General features: G+C 40.3%; 2 protein-coding genes across 7 annotated transcripts in view; both read right to left on the reverse strand.

Annotated features, from left to right (window-relative positions):
- LOC124136348 (protein kinase C delta type-like) overlaps nt 1–25,717 on the reverse strand; it is a 133,342-nt gene that overhangs the window by 31,585 nt on the left and 76,040 nt on the right. For all 6 annotated transcript variants that reach the window (XM_046502253.2, XM_046502255.2, XM_046502256.2 and 3 more), the window contains one exon: nt 8,813–8,882. The gene's annotated coding sequence lies outside the window, so the exon portion shown is untranslated. The remainder of the gene's footprint in view (nt 1–8,812; nt 8,883–25,717) is intronic.
- Nucleotides 15,014–24,962, reverse strand: LOC125383242 (keratin-associated protein 16-1-like). Its single transcript, XM_048401556.1, has 4 exons — nt 24,668–24,962; nt 21,217–21,310; nt 20,091–20,841; nt 15,014–15,070 (listed from the first exon to the last, which is right to left on the reverse strand). The coding sequence occupies exons 1-4, from the start codon at nt 24,960–24,962 to the stop codon at nt 15,014–15,016; spliced, it is 1,197 nt and encodes a 398-aa protein (XP_048257513.1).

Raw genomic sequence — 25,717 nt, forward strand, 5'->3', positions numbered from 1 at the left:
CCCCAGTGATTACAGAGACCACATTTTCCTATTACATTTCGAAAGCCGAGATTCTTTTATCTCCTTCTGTAATACATAAATTACCTGAAACACTTTAATGATGTGTGGAACATATGACCCTCTTATGTTCGCTTGATATTGAGGTGTTATCAACTTGTGAACGGAAGCCAATTTAGAGCATCGTGAAAAGTGTAACCATCTTATCTCTGACATCAGCCATGCATCTTCACACCAATCTCTGCCCTCCTACACATATAGAAATTTAAGACCCACAAGCAAATATTGGTTTCTTCTCTGAAAGCTTTTGATGTTTTCCTGATATTTTTCACAAAACTACTGAGAATATCTCGATTGACCCACATGTGTGGGTCATAATGAACATGTTTCTTCTAACTTATACGGCAGTCGAGTAGCCTAGTGGTTAAAGCGTTCGCTCGTCACGCAGAAGACCCGGGTTCGATACAATGTGTGAAACCCATTTCTGGTGTCCCCTGCCGTGATATTGCTGTGATATTACTAAAAGCGGCATAAAACCATACTCACTCACTCACTCTAACCTAAAGTTGGATTTGTGCTACAGCACTTTTCAGTACGTCAACATGGGAGGTAACTCTTTGACTGTCATTCCATAAACGAGTTTCAATGTATTTGACCACAATCCTGTATCTTTTCATATACAGCCTTTTATTTATGAATCCGGTGCCGGCTTGTTTTTCGTTCTTCAAAAATCGAATAACGAAAAACAAACCCACTGGAAATACAATATGTTATATCTGTTATACCAAGTCTGAATTAAAGAAACCTTTTGCTGGTTGGTTTTTGTTATTCGAAAGTACTGAATAGCTAAACAGTTGTTGGGAGATAGACTATCTAATATTTGATGGAATTGTTTGACATAAACTGAACAGCGAACCCGGTTCTTTTTATTAAAGAAGTAAATTGTGTACTCAGGGTACCTTTGAGTGAACAACTCAAGGCATATCAGGTAATATGTGAGCAGTAGAAATAGAGGTTACGTATGCACAGCGTAAACATAATAGAGGCAAGACAATGGCAGCCAAAGGCACATATTATAGGTAGTGAACCTGTCAGACAAACATTAATACAAATAACAAAAAACACACCTGCTGCTTACATCAGGCTGCTTTCTAGAATTTGATTTATATATATTTCAGCCCACTGACTATACTTTTTATTGATAAAGAATAACCATAAACTAGTACCCTTAATGGCTAAGGCTGTATATTCAGCAATATTCCAGCTATATGATAGTGCCCAATTAGTAATCCAGTCTGGACCAGACAATCCAGGGATTGATATTGTGAGCAATGATCAATGCCATCAGTGTAGGATGACAACACCATCAACCAAGCCGCCTCTAATGGTTGGTTGGTTGGTTGTTTAACGCTGCACTCAGCAATATTCCAGCTATATGAAGGCGGTCTGTAAATAATCGAGTCTGGAGAAGACAATCCAGTGATTGACATCATGAGCATCGATCCATGCAATTGGGATACCATGCATCAACCAAGTCAGCGAGCCTGACAACACGATCCCGTGGTCGCCTCTTACGACAAGTATAGCCGCATGGGTTGCTGAAGACCTAGTCTACCCCTGATCTTCACAGGTCCCGCCTCTAATCACCAGCTAAGGGACCAATTCTAACCCAGTGAGGGTATAGTCGACGAATTCAAATTGAAAGCCATTTGTGTATAAGCATCAAGACAGAATCTCTGTATCCACACCAGTCCCCCTCCCAGTCCAGCTCCGGATCTTCATCAGTCCGTCATCTGCACTCTGGACAATACAAACATCATGGTGCCCTCATCTGTAACTCAGCAAATGGAGGCGAAAATGGAACAACAAATACCTTAATTAAGCTTCCCACTCGCAACTCATCTCACAATGGATGAAAAAATCTTAAAGGACAGTTTTATCAGAAGTTGGTTTGACATTGATCGTGATAAAGTTTGCTTGTTTGTCACTGTCTGATATCATGGAGTGATGTGGATTATGGGGCAGCTCAGTGGACAAGCAAAACGTTTTATTCACTGGAGCTGAGTTTGACTCGTAGGTACAATGAAAACTGACTTGAATATTACTATATCTTAAATAAATAAATATAAAAGATTCACCTCCATTCCATTCCCATCCCCTTCGTAGCTCTGAGCATCCTATACTCAACCCCTTCCCAGGCCTAGCATCCTATACTCAACCCCTTCCCAGGCCTAGCATCCTATACTCAACCCCTTCCCATGCCTAGCATCCTATACTCACCCCCTTCCCAGGCCTAGCATCCTATACTCAACCCCTTCCCAGGCCTAGCATCCTATACTCAACCCCTTCCCAGGCCTAGCATCCTATACTCAACCCCTTCCCAGGCCTAGCATCCTATACTCAACCCCTTCCCAGGCCTAGCATCCTATACTCAACCCCTTCCCAGGCCTAGCATCCTATACTCAACCCCTTCCCAGGCCTAGCATCCTATATTCAACCCCTTCCCAGGCCTAGCATCCTATACTCACCCCCTTCCCAGGCCTAGCATCCTATACTCATCCCCTTCCCAGGTCTAGCATCCTATACTCACCCCCTTCCCAGGCCTAACATCCTATATTCAACCCCTTCCCAGGCCTAGCATCCTATATTCAACCCCTTCCCAGGCCTAGCATCCTATACTCACCCCCTTCCCAGGCCTAGCATCCTATACTCACACCCTTCCCAGGCCATCACTAGACAGTCTGGCCCAGACTCAATTATTTACAGACTGCCGTCATACAGCTGGAATATTGGTGAGTGTGGCGTTAAACAACAAACAAATATTTCATGGGCTCAATGTAAGTCTACACTAGAATTCCATGGAGGATTGTACCAGTGAAAGACAATTCTAAATGTTTGAATCAGTCAATTTCTCTTTAACCTGCATTTTTACAAATCAAACAATACAAGCTGGTTTAATGGGCACCATACTATACAGGTAGTCAGTCCTTCACCACTAGCACAGCAAACCTGTTCACCAGTTCCACACAGACTGCTTCAAGTTACAAGATAAACTTTGCTCAGTGAATCACACGACTCTTTCCTTTTTGTAACGAAACTAGACATTCTGCCATGGGCTAATTTTTCCCCTGAATTCACTTCAAAGAGGACCGTCAGACCACTTATTTTCATCACATGCTTGAACAATGGCCAGTAGCATCAAGATCTTTCTCCGAGATGTCAGTTTTATATGCATAATATTTTCTCAACACGACATGTTCAATATATTTGTCACTCTATCCCCAGCATCCCTTGAGGGTCATCATTGCTGCATTGATCTGAACTACACTTATACAGCAGATTGAAGAATTGCAGATCATTGTTATTGATTAATATCGGGGAAATCATTTTGAATAATTCTCAATATATTTTATATTTCATATGTACTCCTCATGTTCCCCTGTCCGAGTTTGAGCCTTCAAATAATCTTAGCAGATGACATCATATCTGTGTATTGCTGGGAGCACACCAAGAATTTACACATTGTACCTATGTGGAGAATCAAACCCAGGCCTTTGGCGAGACCAGCCAACGCACTGACCACTAGACTAACTTACCTGCACCCCTCAAAACCACAGGTAAAGGATAAAGCACATTTTTTTAGGTTTTCGTTGAGATTAAAAGTCACATGGTACATTCAAAAACTAGATCTCAAAAGGATCAATGCAGATGTTTTCTTGATCTCGTAAGGTACCTACTAGACTCAAACTGTAATAGGTTAATAAGAGCACTCCATGCATCAATACCTACATTAATTGGTATAAATTTATAATATTAAATGCTTTTTCAAGAGGAATTTGTTTTCAATGAAAAATATATTTGGTAAAGTATATCAATGATAATTATAGGTCTACCCAATACCAAACATAGCTTATGTTCCTTTTGTTCAACAGTATTGAATTACAGGGCTGAATCTCTTCAATGGCATCTGTCAGAGCAGGTGCACTCTGACATTTCATCGAGCACCTTCGTGTATCCACCTGGCTTCGGAGGCAGAGGTTGAGCATACGTGTCTGTTTACTGATTGCTGTTATATGGTGATTTATGAAGTTGGCCTGGGATTGACTGCCAATCCGGCTGGCCATTTCCTCCAAGTGCCGGAATCAATCAAGCAAATCATCTGGTAGCTGGCAGGCACATCTAGGTGCTGATAATTGCGGTGGTAGGTGACTACAGCGTCAACACAGACTACATCAACAGTGTAAACACAGACTACATCGATGACCAACACGTCATTAGACCCGATGGTCAAATCGGACACACAGAACATTGTTAATGCTGACCGAGTTTAAATGTATTGATGTTCATCGCTATAAGAGAAGCTGGGATATTGACAAGATGTGTATTACATGTACGATAAAATAGATATATTTTCAGAAGTAAAATACCCAATTTTCTCCATCATTTAACGCTCGTGTTAAATATTTATCTGCTGAAAGTAACTTTTGAGTCAAAATACATGCATACTGGTTACCCTTTCTACCGGGTACCCACTTTCTGCTGGGAGGATACATAGTCCATGTTAACAGTGGCATCACTACACCATGCATCAGCATAGACACAACATCTCTTTCAGAATATGAGACAAAAAGGAGTGATGGTCTCCCCTTGAGACTTCATTACTGCAGTCTAATACGAAAAACTGTTCAAGACATATTAGCAACGATATCCTACAATACCAAATAACAGTGGGTTCGTAACTCTGAGCTGGCTGGGGTTACCTCCCCGATGAAGAACTTCCCATGGACTTCCATCGACCAAATCTCTATTAGTTGGAACAAAGTCATGAAATCTTAGGATCATGATGCCCTGGAAAATGTGTAAAAGTGTTGCGATCCCATTTACTGTGTAACATGGGTGGTACAAGATTTGATTATTACTGAAAAGCAAGATAATAAGGTAGTTGTGGAATCAACATTTAAGTATAGCAGATCTGAGTGAATGTGCAAAGGAGGCTCTTGTCCATGTGTGATCTTCTATATGAGTTTATGGATCAGTATCAGTACAGAGAAACTATCATCCGCATCCTCATCGTCACTGCCATCATCATCACCACCATCAACATCATCACCACCACCATCACCATCTACACATCCACCACCATCAACATCTACACATCCACCACCATCAACATCTACACATCCACCACCATCACCATCTACACATCCACCACCATCACCATCTACACATCCACCACCATCACCATCTACACATCCACCACCATCACCATCTACACATCCACCACCATCACCATCTACACATCCACCACCATCAACATCTACACATCCACCACCATCAACATCTACACATCCACCACCATCAACATCTACACATCCACCACCATCAACATCATCACCACCACCATCACCATCTACACATCCATCACCATCAACATCATCACCACCACCATCACCACCATCAACATCATCACGACCACCATCACCACCATCAACATCTACACATCCACCACCATCAACATCTACACATCCACCACCATCACCATCTACACATCCACCACCATCACCATCTACACATCCACCACCATCACCATCTACACATCCACCACCATCACCATCTACACATCCACCACCATCACCATCTACACATCCACCACCATCACCATCTACACATCCACCACCATCAACATCTACACATCCACCACCATCAACATCTACACATCCACCACCATCAACATCTACACATCCATCACCATCACCATCTACACATCCACCACCATCAACATCTACACATCCACCACCATCAACATCTACACATCCACCACCATCACCATCTACACATCCATCACCATCAACATCATCACGACCACCATCACCACCATCAACATCATCACGACCACCATCACCACCATCAACATCATCACGACCACCATCACCACCACCAACATCATCATCACCATCATCACTATCATCATCACCATCACCACTACCAACATCATAATCATCATCATCATCACCATCATCATCATCATCATCACCATCACCACCACCACCACCACCACCACCACCACCACCATCATCATCATCACCTTCACCATCATCATCATCATCACCACCACCTTCACCATTATCATCACCACCAACATCACCACCAAGACCATCACCATCATCATCATCGTCATCACCATCACTATCATCATTCATTCATTCTGCCCTAAGATCTTAGTGTCCTCCTTAACGACTATTCACATGGTGGTATAGCCAGGCAACTGTGTGATACAACATGGATTTTGGCCATGATTCAATGTGAGCCTGGCATCCCCTGTCACTATATGTGAGCCTCTGATTAACCATGATGTCATGTTCAGTGATTTGCTTTGCAAACATTTTCCTTCCAAATTGCCAACGCATTAACAAAATGAGGTACTGGTTAGAGCATTTGACATTTGACATGAAATTCATAATACGAATCCATGCAAACACTTATTCAGGGGAATATATCACAGAAATTTAAAGATTTCCTTTTCTCCTGAAAATTTACATTTTTGGGAAACACAAAAATCCATCATAAAACCCAACATGTAATATAGCTAAATGTTATTAGGACCAAATATCAATCACATTGAAAATAAGTGTATGTTTTATAACATTTCCATGCACATCGATCTGCTAAGGAGAAGAAATTAGGTTGAATTTGGTGCAAAGGCATTAATTGAGTAAGAACTTCTCTTGCCAATTCACACAGTAGCCATTTAATTAGTGCACACCTACAGAATAAATTTTTGTTACAATGTTCTGATATCACCATGATATTGATCTCTTAGCTGTGGTTGAAAACTGATTTGAGACCTGTCACATCCAAGGAACCCATGCCCAATAAAACAGCCTGTCAGAACGATTAAATTTATAATGTGACAAATAACCTGATCAGATCAACCCGACTTTTCCTTCAATTCCACAATGTCGGGTGAAATGGGGTTTAACGTCACGTCCAAGATTATTGCACTTATATAGCAACGTGCATGCATATGTGTGTGTCTGTTTGCTTGTACTAGCCTGAACTAACGCCAATTTTATAGTGCTAGCCCACTGAGGCACCATGCTGCAGTTTAACATGAATACAGTGATCGCTCGCTATTGCGCTACCAATGGGGTCCAAATAATTGGTGGGCGTTATAGACGATGAGCCGTTTAACCGAGGCCGAGGCGGGGGAGCGCGCTCGGCAAATCTCAAATCATCAATAGGCCTATGTGTTTATCTCACGTCACGTCAAAATAGTATATATTTTTATGGACCTAGATCTACCTGTAATATCATTCATTTATTAAATCTGTCATATTTCACAATGTCTGAAATACGTATTCCATTCTAATTTATCATTTTTTATCAATAAATTAAAAAATTATTCACTATTTCCCGCGATGTTATTGAAAATAAAATTCTCGGACACACATTTCGACAACGGGTCCGCATCGAACATGTCAAAGAGCAAAATAAAGACTATTTTAAGCAAATCTTTAAATATATTATACAAAGTGATAAATAAAATCAACAAAAATATATCTAAAAGTAATCAAACTTACATCTAAGTTATTATTTCCATCGTTTCGTGCGATCGCGTGTAATGTAAGTCAAATGACATCTCGGCTTTCGTCGCCTTGAATTCTCGGCTCGGACACAACGTTTAATGCAAAAATATATGCATGAAAAATCTTTGTCACAGCTCGTAACCTAGCACGATACATTCGCGAAGTTCCATATTTTTAATATATATCGTGATTTCCTGCTTAAAACGTTCAGAATAACACGATTTAACAAAAAATCTTTCGCTAACTTCTGAAATTTATCAAACACGAGCTTTGTATCAAAGCTTGATTGGCTGCCTGAGGTCACGTGCTCAAAATTGACCAATCTCGAAACTTGTAGCAGATTTCGGCAAGAAAGCGTCATTAGAAACAAATTTTAATCCAATGAAATCGCTTGTTATAACTACGGGGAAAAAACAGGCGATGTTACGAAAGCACGATTACGAAATGAATGACCGCCGTGTTGTGACAGCAACTACATTTGTGTGACAGTTTAGCCTTAAATTGGATTGCCCACTAATTAAGAATATAAACTTCACTTGTGGTTCTCTTTTATTGCATGCATGCGCTTCTAAGATCAAAGGATGTATAGTGTGAAAAGTTAACTAGTTGAACAATCGTATTTCCGGGACTTGCCGCGGATATTTTCAAACAGATTATTAGAACTCCATTCAGCGATAAACCGTTGATTATGCAATGAGAAGCGTTATGTGCAAATAAACAACGAACAACAATACAATCATGTCTGTGTAAAACTCTCAGTATTAAAAGTGTACATAAATTTTGGGAGCCATGCGTTACCGCGCGTAATAACCGAAGTAGCGCTTTATCGAAGAGCGCAATAGCGAGCGATCACTGTACCCCACTCAGACACAGTACACTGACTCCGAGACGAGTCCCTGTTTTAGCCCCATAATGACAAGTGCCAGGCAGGGCAACAACAAGTACCATAACTTTTGGTATGACACTCTACAACTACACCCATCCACCTACTCGACGACCAACGCTGCTCACCTTCACCTGATTCGTGACCAGTGCGCTGTAACGTCTTATCACACATATTAAGGAGAAAAATAGTCGTGTATCAATCTAGGTATGAATTACAGAAATATATACAAAATATACGTTTTTGGGGAAATAGTATGACTGATAAAACAATACATATCTATCACACACATTTCTGAACACTCAAGCACCACATAACATAAGACACAAAAAAGAGTATTACTTACATAATAAGCTAGACGGATGCTCCAAGTCAACAAACTTCAATCATGTTGCCATGGTAACTCACTGACTCATCTGAAAAAAAGAGAAAACCTATCTTAACACATTCCATGATGTATTTACACCAAGAACTGGTTATTGTAATCAATAAAAAAATAAAGAAATATAACAAATCCTCCCAGCCATTTCGATCAAAGTCACAAGAAACTCTTTAACACAAAACTTTGCAGATTGTTATCTGGTGAAGCAATGGAGGGCGCATGTGGTCTCCCATGTTCTTGTACATTTATTGTTGGTCTTACATGGACCTGCAGATGGAGTTTCATCCTTGTCTTCACAATCTAAACATGGAGACTGAACTTGAGACGTAGCTATACTGTATTCGACGTAATAAGCGCCCCGCTCTAATAAGCACCCACGGCAAAATTTGCTAATATATTGGCTAGTGAACAATCCCAATTAGCACCCCTTCCGATTGATCAATGTACACAAGACTTATTTAATCATGAATAATACGCACTCGTGTGTTAAATGCACCCTTAATCAAAGGGCAATAAAATTCTGGAAAAATATATCTGTCGTACATAACCATCTCAGGCTGTCAGCATAAACCACAAAATTTACGATCTTTTTCACCAAAACAATATTCTAATAAGACGCCCCTATTTCTAATTTTCAGAGCGCCCTGGACACTTATTACGTCAAATACGGTATGTTTAAAAAAGTTTCAAGTCTTTGAGCATGTTGAACACATTCAGACGTTTTCAAACTATTGTTTATATGAGGTATGGCAATAACATGTTGAATGTATTTTCAGTCTATGATTCTGCTTCATGTCTGAATTTTTAACAGTTTACATTGATGAGTATGTATGAAAAGATTTCAGCAGGAAACTGGTGTATAATAATTTTCTTTTATTTCAACTTGAATAATAATGACAATAGTTTTGCAATAATAACATACGTCAACATTATGCCATGGAACTGCTTTATCATATCAAATGTAATTTATCTGCATATTAAAGCTTCTTTTATCCTGTACAAAGCAACAGATGACTACTGAATTCTTTCAAAGTATCTTGCCTCCTTTACATTTGAATATCAGCACAATTCCTTTAGTGGTATGAAGAAAGAACTGCTAAGACCTCACACCTCAGTGAAAGTGTCATTTGTACTTGAAGACCCCAACATGTGAATCTTTTCAAAATTTTGAAAACATATGTTTACAGATGATGTTATAAGAATAATATTCCTAACTTTAATCATGACCTGCATTTGATAAGATATTACTATGACAAAGAGAGGTATCTACATATTTCAGTGATAAGTTTAAAGGAAAGTGTTTAATTCTTAACCTGAGTAACCTCCATTACTTAGTGGTAGAGCGTCCGCCCGGAGAGCGGAAGGTCCGGGGTTCGATCCCCGGCCGCATCATACCAAAAGACATTCAAAGATGGTACTTGTTGTTACCCTGTCTGGCGCTCGGCAAGGGCTAAAACAAGGACTGGTCGGCTGGGAGTCAGTATACTGTTAAACTGCTTCATGGTATCTCAGTGAGCACACACAAACACAAACACACACACGCACACGCACACGCACACGCACACGTCTCTATATATGTGCAATAATCTTGGAAGTAACGTTAAACCCAATATCTTCTGACATCGCCTAGTACTTAAATTCACATCGTCCCCCTTCCTTGCACAACTCTTCCCCTCATATCCACCTTATGTTGAATAAATACAACAACAAATCTAAACCTTAGTGTATGATCCTGTACCACTTAACCATGTGGACTGTAGGGGATTATGTGGAACCATGGTTATTGTAATGTGACTATAAATACCGTATTCAACGTAATAAGCGCCCAGGCCACTCTCAAAATTAGAAATAGGGGGCACTTATTGGAATATTATTTTGGTGGAAAAAAACAGAGTTGAAAGATACATTTCGTGGTTTATGCTGACGGCCTGAACTGTTTATATACGACAGATATATTTTTCCAGAATTTAATTGCCCATAATTAAGGGTGCATATAACACATGAGTGCATATGATACACGAATAAATAAGTCTTGTGTACATTGATCAATCGGAAGGAGTGCTAATTGGGATTGTTCACTTGCCAATATATTAGCAAATATCGCCGTGAGTGCTTATTAGAGCGGGGCGCTTATTACGTCGAATATGGTAGGTAAAAAAATGTAAAAAAACAAAACAAGAACATCTTACACATATTTTATATATATTCATATTGATTTGACAGATATGGTAAGGTTTGAAAGCATCTCCTGTTTTGGCCCCTTCCAATTAGGACACATGTCAAGACCAGCCTCATCAACCTGCCTTCCAAGCAATTGGTTGATCTGGAAAACACTGAGTTAATGAATACATTATCCTTCCTGCAAGCCCCACAACTTCATTAAGGATGCATTACATGATGATGAAGTGGGAGGGAGGGGGGAGAGAGATGGGAGGAAGGGGGATCTGTTGGAGGGAGGAGAGTGACAGCAGGATAACAGGAAGTATGGGTCAAGTCAAGGGAAATCACTCTGTCCAGAATCTCCCCCTCACTTCCTGGTGTGAAGTATATTCTTCCACGAATTGGGTCATGTGTGTGGGTAATATGTTTAACAACCAGCAAATGCTATAATGTATATATAATAGAATCCTTAAACAGCACAGGGACAAAATTAAATGGTGATCTCTGCCCTTGTCCTTTAGTTACATTCATCATAGCTGTAGTTGGTATATACATAGGTGCCATGAATTAGGGCTGGGACAAGTTGACTGAAGCTTTATCATTATTCAAACATATAAAAGTCAGAATGAATGCCTGCATAGTCATAAAGAAATATGAACATTTATAACTTGTAGTGCAACCAAGGAGTTCCAGATATTTTTTTTCTTCAAACAATATATCACGTGACTTAACCACGGGTCCATGTAGTCCTGTGGGTACCCAGGTCCTACTCAGTACCTACAGAGTACCCGAGTTACCCGTCCCGGCCCTACCATGAATGTTTACATTATTTCTCTTTGCCCTCAACTGATTTTTTTACCACTGAATAAACCCAAAGAAGTATACTGCTCCTATCAACTCTTTGAAGCCTATTAAAAAAAAATGTTTAATGAAGAAATGATTATGTCTGTTTTTGGTTCCGATACAGCTACAGATTTGTATCAGTGTCTTGACAATACACTGCTGGCACAGAGAAGAGTTCTGAATACATGTTCCATATAACAAACAAGGACTGTTCACACTTTGTGAAGAACCCTTCTCACTATGCCAGGAAGGATGGTGTTACAGGAAGGATGGCGATGCTTATTTATCGAATCACTAGGATTACAGTTTTAGGGTTCTCAGGAAATATATTCATAAAATCCTTAGTCAAACTGGAAGCATATTTTGTTCTGCCCAAATTTAGTTCAGATTAAAATACATAAAATTGCAGTGAAAATGTTCAGACCCTGTAGTGAAAAGATCTGCTTGACAGGAACAAATGTTTGGGTGCGTTTATGAGCGATGTTCCTGTATTTTGGTAATGTGCAACATTGAAAACATGGAAACTAAGATATACAATCGCAATAAAAGTAAACATAATCTAAAACAAAGTCACCAGTGAATACTACGACTGTCGAGATGAAGTATACTAAAGAGTTAACATAAAATGAGAATATTTTTACCATGATAACAGAGATATAATAAAAATACATTTCTTTACAGAATTTGCTGTTTTTAAAAAAAATGTAAATGTCAAATAGAGCATTTGTTCCAACCAGAACAAATATATTGCAAGTATTTGTTCCATGGTTATAATTCATGTATTCTTTCTTTCCCTACACCCTCAATAACCAAGCCCTGTTTTCAATATAGCTCCATAAAAAAATCCCTCTTTTAGACACTTGACAGTTTCACAAGTTAGAATGTGTGTGAAAGTTCCTGTGTGACCGGAACAAATTTCAGTGTGATAGGAACCCAAACTTGACGCGACACGAACTTATACACACACGGAACCAAATTTTCTCTACAAAACAACAGTTTGATTAGCTAGAATAAAGTTCCCTATTGAGCAGCATGTGCTAAATATGACAGTAGTGATTAATTACAGTCTCCAAAATGTTCACTGTTGCCAGTTTTCTATGTTTAAACTTCCTATTAGAGCAGCAACATGAAGACAGCTAAGTGCTACATCTACAACCTGTATAACTAACAACGCGTGTTGGTCTGCATGAAGATTAATGAATAATTTGCATACTCGTATATCCAAGGGGCCGACGTATGGTTCTCAGTAGGAAGAGACAACTTGGAGACGATGGCTTGCGGTATACACAGTTTTACTTTATACATGTAGATATATACATACAAAAGATACTATGTGCCAGGTCAGCACATAGTGGTAGTGGTTGTTGTCTAGGTGCCCCAGAGCACCCAGCCAAACCCTAGCTAGGCTAAGGGTAAGACCTTTCTTTTTTCCTTCAATCTCTTACTTACTTACTTACTTTGGAGATTTAACGTGCGCTTTCCGACTGATGCGTATTTCGCACACGGGCCCGGCCAGGCCATTTAATGTGTTTCCGAAAGGGGCGAAAGTGGTCTGTGCAACCCAAGAGGGGGGTTTTAGGGGTTGCTTATATAGAATTTGGGAATTTTGAGATTTGGAATAGATGCCGATGGGATTGGGGAGGAGAACTAAGGGAGCTGGGTATGGTATCTCTCTGGACCAAGGCTTATATAGCCAAGGTCACCTGACATTTAGTAAGTAATAAATATAAATGTAAACAGTAATTCATCAGTGACATACTTGCACATCTCGTTCAGGATGGCAGACGGTCGATGTTCACAAAAATGGGGATTAACAATTAGGATTAGCATCTTATAAATAACAGCAATTAAGTGTTTCAAGGCATATAGATGTCATGGCTCCAGGGTAATGAGCCTTTGCAATCAAATGTTCTTCAGACAATGGGTGTTGTAAATCAGTCGCTATGACATAACACCCCGTGAAGATCCGGGGAAGGGTAGGTCTTCAGAAACCCATGCATGCCATAAGAGGTGACTCTGCTTGTCGTAAGAGGCTACAAATGGGACCGGGTTGTCAGGCTTGCTGACTTGGTTGATGCATGTCATCGTATCCCAATCATGTAGATTGATGCTCATAATGTCAATCACTGGATTGTCTGGTCCAGAGTCGAATATTTACAAATCGCTGTCATATAGCTGAGTGAAGCATTAAACAACAAACAAACTAACAAACTAACAAACAAACAAATCTGCATAACAGGCCACATTGCCCTCTCACATATTCCGAAAGTGACACTCACCCCTTCTCAAAGTCCCGAACTACCTCTGAAGCTGCCATGTCATGAGAATGAAATGTACCACTGGGCAGGTGTGACGGAACTCACTATACTTAATCAATAAATTTGATGGCAGGCGACAATTCGAAGACACTTGACAGATGCAACAAATCCTGAACTAGGATATAAAATTAACAAGTTTCCTTCTGGTTAATTTGATTACTTTCATAAAAAGCATCAATTTCCATAAAACATTAAACTATACATTTTACGTACACAAACTTTCCTTGTAGACCCCAGAACTAAATGCCTGACATCTTGACTTAAAAAAACCTGGGTCATCTTAAATTTCAGAGTCTTACAACATATAAGGGCTAAAAAGCAATGTTTAAACATGAAGACCCTACATTCCTTCAAAAAATGTCCCCTCAACTGTTCAAACAAACAACCGCAAACAAAACAAATAAGATCGTCGTGACTTTGTATTGAATTACATTTTTTCATATTACATAAAAATCATGATCACAAGCTCATGACGAAACTTCAGGAGTTAAAATTGTTTATCATTCTAGGAGCGTAAACCCACAAAACAAATAAGATCATCGTGACTTTATATTGAATTACATTTTTTCATATTTCATAAACATCCTGATCACAAGCTCATGACGAAACTTCAGTAGTTAAAATTGTTTATTATTCTAGAGCGTAAACCATTGACTAGTATTCAATCATACTTGTTCAGCCCATAAACATGATACCCAAATCGTGACAAGATGTAGGAAGATGTCAATTGGCCATGCGTGAGACAGCGTTACACACAGTCAAGGCAAATTAACTAAATTGAACTTGAACTCTTGACTGACTTTACCTATACTCTAGGTGAGAAGTATTGGTGTAGAAATTGGCATTATGCCAGCTGGAGCCGGAGTGTACTGTCATTCTGGCCTACTTCCTTATAAACAGGCTGAACATAAATATTCAGAACACATGGCTCTGTAACTAACCAGGGGGCACAGGTGGCCCAGTCGTCTAGGGCGCCGCGATTCGCTTGGCAGAGTTGCGTCCCTTGAGCACGCCAGAAACCTATGATTGTGGGTCCCAATTATGTTTTTAGGTTTGTCAGCACCATACCCGCGCTCGTTGGTTTCACCGAAGTGGTAAACATCTTAGACCTGCATCACTTCGGGCTTTCCTCCCAAATTAAGCTGACACGCCGTGATATAACTTGAATACTGTTAAAAGCGGCGTTAAACCCAACTCACTCACTCACTCACTGTAACTAACCAGCTATCCCTTCATTGCTGAGGAATGCTGGTAGTGTTTGATTTACCTTAACAAAATTATACAGGTTTATAAAACTATTTCGAAACCACTAGTGACTGGTTATTTAATTTCATCTTTCATATTATTGCAATAGCTATTAAGAGTCCATACATGAATACCCAATAGACAATATGTCCTTGACTTGGACAAAGAATGATCACATTCATGACCTTTTAGGTGTCTCTTTAAATCAATAGGCTCTTAATTGAATCATAGACTATGTTCTGTTGTCTTAACACAATTATACACATCTATACAAAACTACTTCGAATTCACTTATGATATCTCATTTCACCTTTTATATTTATAACAATAGCTTTGGGGGTGCAAAATAAATGTCCAATAGACATGTGGTCCAAGACTTTTAAAAAAACGAATAAATCCATGATAGTTTAAGTGTGTCTTCATTCAATAATTCACATTTAATTTAATCAGGATTCAACAGGGAAATTTTCTAATTGCCAGTCTGATGAAGTCTGAACAGAATTACCTCCCTTGAGCCAAAACTACAATACACATCTGTCCCTATTGCTGAAACTAAAATACACATATGACCCTTATGAAAAACTTGTCACACCATCTTAGCATCGTACTAAGCCTGTGTGTAGCTTTCGGGGTATGACATCACAACTTTTGATGTTAACTGGGCCCAACACCTACATCGTGATATGCCATGTCTGTGTAAAGTTGTGGAAATAGCTTCAGCATGTTTAGCATCTGGCTTGATTATTCTTGTATGGCTAGAACTACCTGATGAATGGGATGAAGAGGGGGAATGTTGTTCTTAAACAGCAATCAGCAATATTACAGCTTCATCTCGGCAATGTGGATGTAATTGAGTCCGGACCAGACAAACCAGTTGTTGATCAAATACATCTGACTACCCGATCAAATATGGTAGTGAGTGAGTGAGTATGGTTTTACGCTGCTTTTAGCAATATTCCAGCAATATCACAGCGGAGGACACCAGAGTGAGCGAGTGAGTGAGTGAGTGAGTGAGTGAGTGAGTGAGTGAGTGAGTGAGTGAGTATTGTTTTATGCTGCTTTTAGCAATATCCCAGCAATATCACGGCGGGGGACACCGGAAATGGGCTTCACACATTGTACCAATGATGGGAATCGAACCTGGGTCTTCGGCGTGACGAGCGAACGCTTTAACCACTAGGCTACCCAACCGCCTCTCAAATATGGTAGATTCTTACAACAAGCAATGTGGTGTTTAGACCTTTTCTAAGCCAGGTCAACTAAAGATGGGGGGGAGTGTGAGATGAAGAAATTAAGGATATTAGCCAGGTCTCACACTGTATTTAACCACCATATCCTCAGTAGTCAAGTCTTGATCAGACGAACCAGTGGTTGATGGAATGAGCAACAATTGATGTCAGGTTATGATGACACTGCCACCATCAGAACCAGATTAAATCTGCTCGTGAATAAGCATGATTGTTTTAGTTTGTTTGTTGTTTGATGCCACACTCAGCAATATAACAGCTATGTGACGGAGGTTTGTAAATAATCGAGTCTGGATCAGACAATCCAGTGATTACATCATGAGCATTGATCTACGCAAATGGGTCACAGTCAACTAAGTCAGCGAGCCTGACCACCTGATCCTGTTAGTCGCCTCTTCCAACAAGCATGGGTTGCTGAAGAACAATTCTAACCCAGATCCTCATGGGACAATCAGTATGAGACACTAGGGACCTATTCAGATGGAACTTAAGAATTTTGGTTGACACATACCACATGATTATCCTGAGATAAATATTTATAGTAAGAGGACAGAAATAAACATAAAATTTATTCAGTGAAATTTGTATTCCGTTGCTACTATTACACCAGCTCAAGTATCCCAACAAAACACAAGGTCATCATAACCGCTCAATATATTTCCATATGATTTCCTCACAGATGAATTATCAAAATGTTTGACAAGGGTTCCCACTCCAGTGACTAGAGTCAACATGGCATGAGAGCAGTTTAATCTAGTTACATCTTATGAGAAAAATATATCCATTTGTCAGTGTCACAGGATTCAAACTTTCCTGAAAAATCTCAACGAAGTCACTATCTTTTCTCAATGTAAAGAACAAAATGACTTTATTCATCATTTTTTCAATACAGCATCTATCAAGTCTCATTCATCATTCTGATGCTCTTCCTTACTCCCAGATAAGACGGATAAATGGATTCTTTAGCCAAAAAATCCTACCCATTAATCATTTTTTCAAATGTCTAAACTTAATAAAATGTAATTCCTACTTCATTGGATAAATTTCCACATAAACATGTCTCTGTATCCATCAATGGTGGAACAGAAGAAGGGAAATGGCTGAAAGAATTTCATGAAATAAGTACTTACACTAACACCAACAAGTCCCTACTTCAGGTCAGATAAAACATTCATATTCTGAACAATGTTGGGTTTTTCATGTTTTCTTCTTTCACAGCTATTTTGATTTCTGCTTCCAAACAAACTGACAGACATTTCACCAGAACATGGGTTACATAACCATTTACCAAATCCAAAGCCAATAGGTTTCATTTTTCTTTTTCTACAGCAACTGTAAAAGACAAATTTTAGATGCAGCCACTAGGCCAAAGCAAGAATCTGGTAAAATGTTAGAAACTCTGTCGTTTGAAACACTCACAGCCATTAAGCCAATGTCATGTCCAGAGTTAGTAAGCACATAAATTTCCACCACCTGACTGAGATCACATTTTCATTCACGTTCATTCAAGACATCACATTGTCCTTGCTTCTATAAAAATACTTAAAGCCGCTAGAGGTTAGTATTTTTCCCATCAGACTGATTGACAGAAAAGTGGTGAGACAGGGATTAATGTCATGTTCCAAGATTATTGCACTTGTAATTGTATAGCAATGTCAATGGCTTTGAATCACACATGTATTTACACACAGGCTTGGAATCACACTTGTATTCACACACAGGCTTGGAATCACATGTGTATACACACACAGACTTCGAATCACATGTGTATACACACACAGGCTTGGAGTCACACTTGTATTCACACACAGGCTTGGAGTCACACTTGTACTCACACAAAGACTTCGAATCACACATGTACTCACACACAGGCTTTGAATCACACATGTATTTACACACAGGCTTGGAATCACACTTGTATACACACACAGGCTTGGAATCACACTTGTATACACACACAGGCTTTGAATCACACATGTATTTACACACAGGCTTGGAATCACACTTGTATACACACACAGGCTTGGAATCACATGTGTATACACACACAGGCTTGGAGTCACACTTGTATTCACACACAGGCTTGGAGTCACACTTGTACTCACACAAAGACTTCGAATCACACATGTACTCACACACAGGCTTTGAATCACACATGTATTTACACACAGGCTTGGAATCACACTTGTATACACACACAGGCTTGGAGTCACACTTGTACTCACACACAGGCTTGGAGTCACACTTGTATTCACACACAGGCTTGGAATCACATGTGTATACACACACAGGCTTGGAGTCACACTTGTATTCACACACAGGCTTGGAGTCACACTTGTACTCACACAAAGACTTCGAATCACACATGTACTCACACACAGGCTTTGAATCACACATGTATTTACACACAGGCTTGGAATCACACTTGTATACACACACAGGCTTGGAATCACACTTGTATACACACACAGGCTTTGAATCACACATGTATTTACACACAGGCTTGGAATCACACTTGTATACACACACAGGCTTGGAATCACATGTGTATACACACACAGGCTTGGAGTCACACTTGTATTCACACACAGGCTTGGAGTCACACTTGTACTCACACAAAGACTTCGAATCACACATGTACTCACACACAGGCTTTGAATCACACATGTATTTACACACAGGCTTGGAATCACACTTGTATACACACACAGGCTTGGAATCACACTTGTATACACACACAGGCTTGGAATCACACTTGTATACACACACAGGCTTGGAATCACACTTGTACTCACACAAAGACTTCGAATCACACATGTATTTACACACAGGCTTGGAGTCACACTTGTATTCACACACAGGCTTGGAATCACATGTGTATACACACACAGGCTTGGAGTCACACTTGTATTCACACACAGGCTTGGAGTCACACTTGTACTCACACAAAGACTTCGAATCACACATGTACTCACACACAGGCTTTGAATCACACATGTATTTACACACAGGCTTGGAATCACACTTGTATACACACACAGGCTTGGAATCACATGTGTATACACACACAGGCTTGGAGTCACACTTGTATTCACACACAGGCTTGGAGTCACACTTGTACTCACACAAAGACTTCGAATCACACATGTACTCACACACAGGCTTGGAATCACACATGTACTCACACACAGGCTTGGAATCACACTTGTATACACACACAGGCTTGGAATCACATGTGTATACACACACAGGCTTGGAGTCACACTTGTATTCACACACAGGCTTGGAGTCACACTTGTACTCACACAAAGACTTCGAATCACACATGTACTCACACACAGGCTTTGAATCACACATGTATTTACACACAGGCTTGGAATCACACTTGTATACACACACAGGCTTGGAATCACATGTGTATACACACACAGGCTTGGAGTCACACTTGTATTCACACACAGGCTTGGAGTCACACTTGTACTCACACAAAGACTTCGAATCACACATGTACTCACACACAGGCTTGGAATCACACATGTACTCACACACAGGCTTGGAGTCACACTTGTATTCACACACAGACTTGGAATCACACTTGTACTCACACACAGACTTGGAATCACACATGTACTCACACACAGGCTTGGAATCACACTTGTACTCACACACAGGCTTGGAGTCACACTTGTATTCACACACAGACTTGGAATCACACTTGTACTCACACACAGACTTGGAATCACACATGTACTCACACACAGGCTTGGAATCACACTTGTACTCACACACAGGCTTGGAATCACACTTGTACTCACACACAGGCTTGGAATCACACTTGTACTCACACACAGACTTCGAATCACATGTGTATACACACACAGGCTTGGAGTCACACTTGTACTCACACACAGACTTGGAATCACACTTGTACTCACACACAGACTTGGAATCACACATGTACTCACACACAGGCTTGGAATCACACTTGTACTCACACACAGACTTGGAGTCACACTTGTATTCACACACAGGCTTGGAATCACACTTGTACTCACACACAGACTTGGAATCACACTTGTACTCACACACAGACTTGGAGTCACACTTGTACTCACACACAGACTTCGAATCACATGTGTATACACACACAGGCTTGGAGTCACACTTGTACTCACACAGGCTTGGAGACACACTTGTACTCACACAGACTTCGAATCACACTTGTACTCACACACAGACTTCGAATCACATGTGTATACACACACAGGCTTGGAGTCACACTTGTACTCACACAGGCTTGGAGACACACTTGTACTCACACAGACTTCGAATCACACTTGTACTCACACACAGACTTCGAATCACATGTGTATACACACACAGGCTTGGAGTCACACTTGTACTCACACAGGCTTGGAGACACACTTGTACTCACACACAGACTTGGAATCACACTTGTACTCACACACAGACTTGGAATCACACTTGTACTCACACACAGACTTCGAATCACATGTGTATACACACACAGGCTTGGAATCACACTTGTACTCACACAGCCTTGGAGACACACTTGTACTCACACACAGACTTGGAATCACACATGTACTCACACACAGGCTTGGAGTCACACTTGTACTCACACAGGCCTGGAGTCACACTTGTACTCACACACAGGCTTGGAGACACACTTGTACTCACACACAGGCTTGGAGTCACACTTGTACTCACACAGACTTGGAATCACACTTGTACTCACACACAGGCTTGGAATCACACATGTACTCACACACAGGCTTGGAGACACACTTGTACTCACACAGACTTGGAATCACACTTGTACTCACACACAGGCTTGGAGACACACTTGTACTCACACAGACTTGGAATCACACTTGTACTCACACACAGGCTTGGAATCACACATGTACTCACACACAGGCTTGGAGACACACTTGTACTCACACAGACTTGGAATCACACTTGTACTCACACACAGGCTTGGAATCACACATGTACTCACACACAGGCTTGGAGACACACTTGTACTCACACAGACTTGGAATCACACTTGTACTCACACACAGGCTTGGAGACACACTTGTACTCACACACAGGCTTGGAGACACACTTGTACTCACACAGACTTGGAATCACACTTGTACTCACACACAGGCTTGGAGACACACTTGTACTCACACAGACTTGGAATCACACTTGTACTCACACACAGGCTTGGAATCACACATGTACTCACACACAGGCTTGGAGACACACTTGTACTCACACAGACTTGGAATCACACTTGTACTCACACACAGGCTTGGAGACACACATGTACTCACACACAGGCTTGGAGACACACATGTACTCACACACAGACTTGGAATCACACTTGTACTCACACACAGGCTTGGAATCACACATGTACTCACACACAGGCTTGGAGACACACTTGTACTCACACAGACTTGGAATCACACTTGTACTCACACACAGGCTTGGAGACACACTTGTACTCACACACAGGCTTGGAGACACACTTGTACTCACACACAGGCTTGGAGACACACATGTACTCACACACAGGCTTGGAGACACACTTGTACTCACACACAGGCTTGGAGTCACACTTGTACTCACACAGGCTTGGAGTCACACTTGTACTCACACAGGCCTGGAGTCACACTTGTACTCACACACAGGCTTGGAGTCACACTTGTACTCACACACAGGCTTTGCATCTCTCACATTCCTCCACTACAGTGGCTGTAATCTATCAGTCACCACTATCTATTTCTGTCTCATGTCTAATTATCGTGGTAATGATACCAACACTTAAGGGTGCATATATTGGCATAATGTCAGCACGAACACTGGATGCAAGCTCCTTCCATAGTACACTATGATGTAAATGGCATGCATGCGTGCAGTGTTTATAACCCCAAGATTAGGTGAAACTGCAGTGTCTATAACCCCAAGATTAGGAGAAACTGCAATGTCTATAACACCAAGATTAGGAGAAACTGCAATGTCTATAACCCCAAGATTAGGAGAAACTGCAATGTCTATAACACCAAGATTAGGAGAAACTGCAGTGTCTATAACCCCAAGATTAGGAGAAACTGCAATGTCTATAACCCCAAGATTAGGAGAAACTGCAATGTCTATAACCCCTAGATAAGGAGAAACTGCAGTGTTTATAACACCAAGATTAGGATAAAACTGCAGTGTCTATAACCCCAAGATTAGGAGAAACTGCAATGTTTATAACACCAAGATTAGGTGAAACTGCAATGTCTATAACCCCAAGATTAGGAGAAACTGCAATGTCTATAACCCCAAGATTAGGAGAAACTGCAATGTCTATAACAACAAGATTAGGAGAAACTGCAGTGTCTATAACCCCAAGATTAGGAGAAACTGCAATGTCTATAACCCCAAGATTAGGAGAAACTGCAGTGTTTATAACAGCAGGATTAGGAGAAACTGCAATGTTTATAACCCCAAGATTAGGAGAAACTGCAATGTCTATAACACCAAGATTAGGAGAAACTGCAATGTTTATAACACCAAGATTAGGAGAAACTGCAGTGTCTATAACCCCAAGATTAGGAGAAACTGCAGTGTCTGTAACACCAACATTAGGAGAAACTGCAATGTCTATAACCCCAAGATTAGGAGAAACTGCAATGTCTATAACCCCAAGATTAGGAGAAACTGCAATGTCTATAACACCAAGATTATGAGAAACTGCAGTGTCTATAACCCCAAGATTAGGAGAAACTGCAATGTTTATAACACCAAGATTAGGTGAAACTGCAATGTCTATAACCCCAAGATTAGGAGAAACTGCAATGTCTATAACCCCAAGATTAGGAGAAACTGCAATGTCTATAACAACAAGATTAGGAGAAACTGCAGTGTCTATAACCCCAAGATTAGGAGAAACTGCAATGTCTATAACCCCAAGATTAGGAGAAACTGCAGTGTTTATAACAGCAGGATTAGGAGAAACTGCAATGTTTATAACCCCAAGATTAGGAGAAACTGCAATGTCTATAACACCAAGATTAGGAGAAACTGCAATGTTTATAACACCAAGATTAGGAGAAACTGCAGTGTCTATAACCCCAAGATTAGGAGAAACTGCAGTGTCTGTAACACCAACATTAGGAGAAACTGCAATGTCTATAACCCCAAGATTAGGAGAAACTGCAATGTCTATAACCCCAAGATTAGGAGAAACTGCAATGTCTATAACACCAAGATTATGAGAAACTGCAGTGTCTATAACACCAAGATTAGGTGAAACTACAATGTCTATAACACCAAGATTAGGAGAAACTGCAATGTCTATAACCCCAAGATTAGGAGAAACTGCAATGTCTATAACACCAAGATTAGGAGAAACTGCAATGTCTATAACCCCAAGATTAGGAGAAACTGCAGTGTTTATAACCCCAAGATTAGGAGAAACTGCAGTGTTTATAACACCAAGATTAGGAGAAACTGCAGTGTTTATAAACCCAAGATTAGGTGAAACTACAATGTCTATAACCCCAAGATTAGGAGAAACTGCAGTGTTTATAACACCAAGATTAGGAGAAACGGCAGTGTTTATAAACCCAAGATTAGGTGAAACTACAATGTCTATAACCCCAAGATTAGGAGAAACTGCAATGTTTATAACCCCAAGATTAGGAGAAACTGCCTTGGGTGTAATACCAAGATTAGGAGAAACTGCCTTCGGCGTAATACCAAGATTAGAAGAACCTGAAATTATGTTTGAACTAAGATTGGGAGAGACTGCACTAATTATTGCACTAAAATGAATAAAGTATTTACAACTAACTTCAGTACATAGACAAAACAGAAATTTTTTCTTTACAAATACTAAGGCATAGCAAGGCTCCAACAATCAACATACCAAACTGCACTAGGTGTTATTTTTCTCACAGTAGCGAGGAGTAAGATGACTTTATAAAGGAACACCCTTCATGTACATTCCAGAGGCTGCAGCCCTATCTTTATGGCCTGTACTCCCAGATAGGCGAGCCTGTTGATACAACATAGATAGTCCCCCAGGTGGGAGTCCACATGCCTCCGTGCTCCCTGAACAGATAACAACTCTCCACCTCCTCTCCTCCCTGGTAGCAGCTGAATCTCCCTCATCTCATCCGTCCCCACAACAAGGAAGTGTCGGAGGGCAATGGCCTGGATGACACACTGGAAACAGCCTCGTGCATGCCCTACTAGGAACCATGTACCAGATACAAAGACTATTGACTCAACTGACATTTCCATTTCAAAAAGATATTTTGAAATTTTTATTACCATGTTTATTTTGATATTTTTCCATTGCAAACATGAAAAAACATTTGTAAGCAATCCAAAAGTTGAGTCATCCACCGATTGAATAGTAACACCACCAATGCTTACCATCTTTTAACATGAGATTACAGTAAATAACAGTGAGTGAGTGAGTTGGGTTGAACACCACTTTTACAGTACCCCAGTTACATCACGGCGTGTCAGCTTAATGTGGGAGGAAAGCCCGAAGCGATCCAGGTCTCCAGGTTTACCACTTTGGTGACGAGAACGGGTATGGTGCTGACAAGCCTAAGACGAGAAACATAATGGGGGTGAATGAACCAGGATTCCAACCCACATCTCTAAGAATTAGAGAAAATCCATAATTCTTCACATCTGTGACTCCTGATAACTGATCTTTTTTTACACCGTAGGAACTGAAAAATATATTTAGCTAAAAAAACCTTGATCATAAATTGGCCCATAACTTTCTGAGAATTGATTCCTTTGTTATTACCACAATTGACAACCTCTCAAATTGACCAAGTTTTAATGGCATCCTTCGAACACCTCAGTCCACCACAGGAAATACGGAGCCCACAATTCTTGGAAAATCTGAGATTTTCAGGCACCATGGAAGAAAAGAAGAAATGGGTATTATCATTGATGGGTATCGTGGACAGAGTAATGTCATCAGATCTTCTATTGGCGCCTTAAGCTAATAGAATTAGAAGAAAGTACTC

The sequence above is a fragment of the Haliotis rufescens genome, unplaced genomic scaffold (genome assembly GCF_023055435.1).
Source record: "Haliotis rufescens isolate VD_foot unplaced genomic scaffold, xgHalRufe1.0.p SCAF_22, whole genome shotgun sequence".
Classification (NCBI taxonomy): Eukaryota; Metazoa; Mollusca; class Gastropoda; order Lepetellida; family Haliotidae; genus Haliotis; species Haliotis rufescens.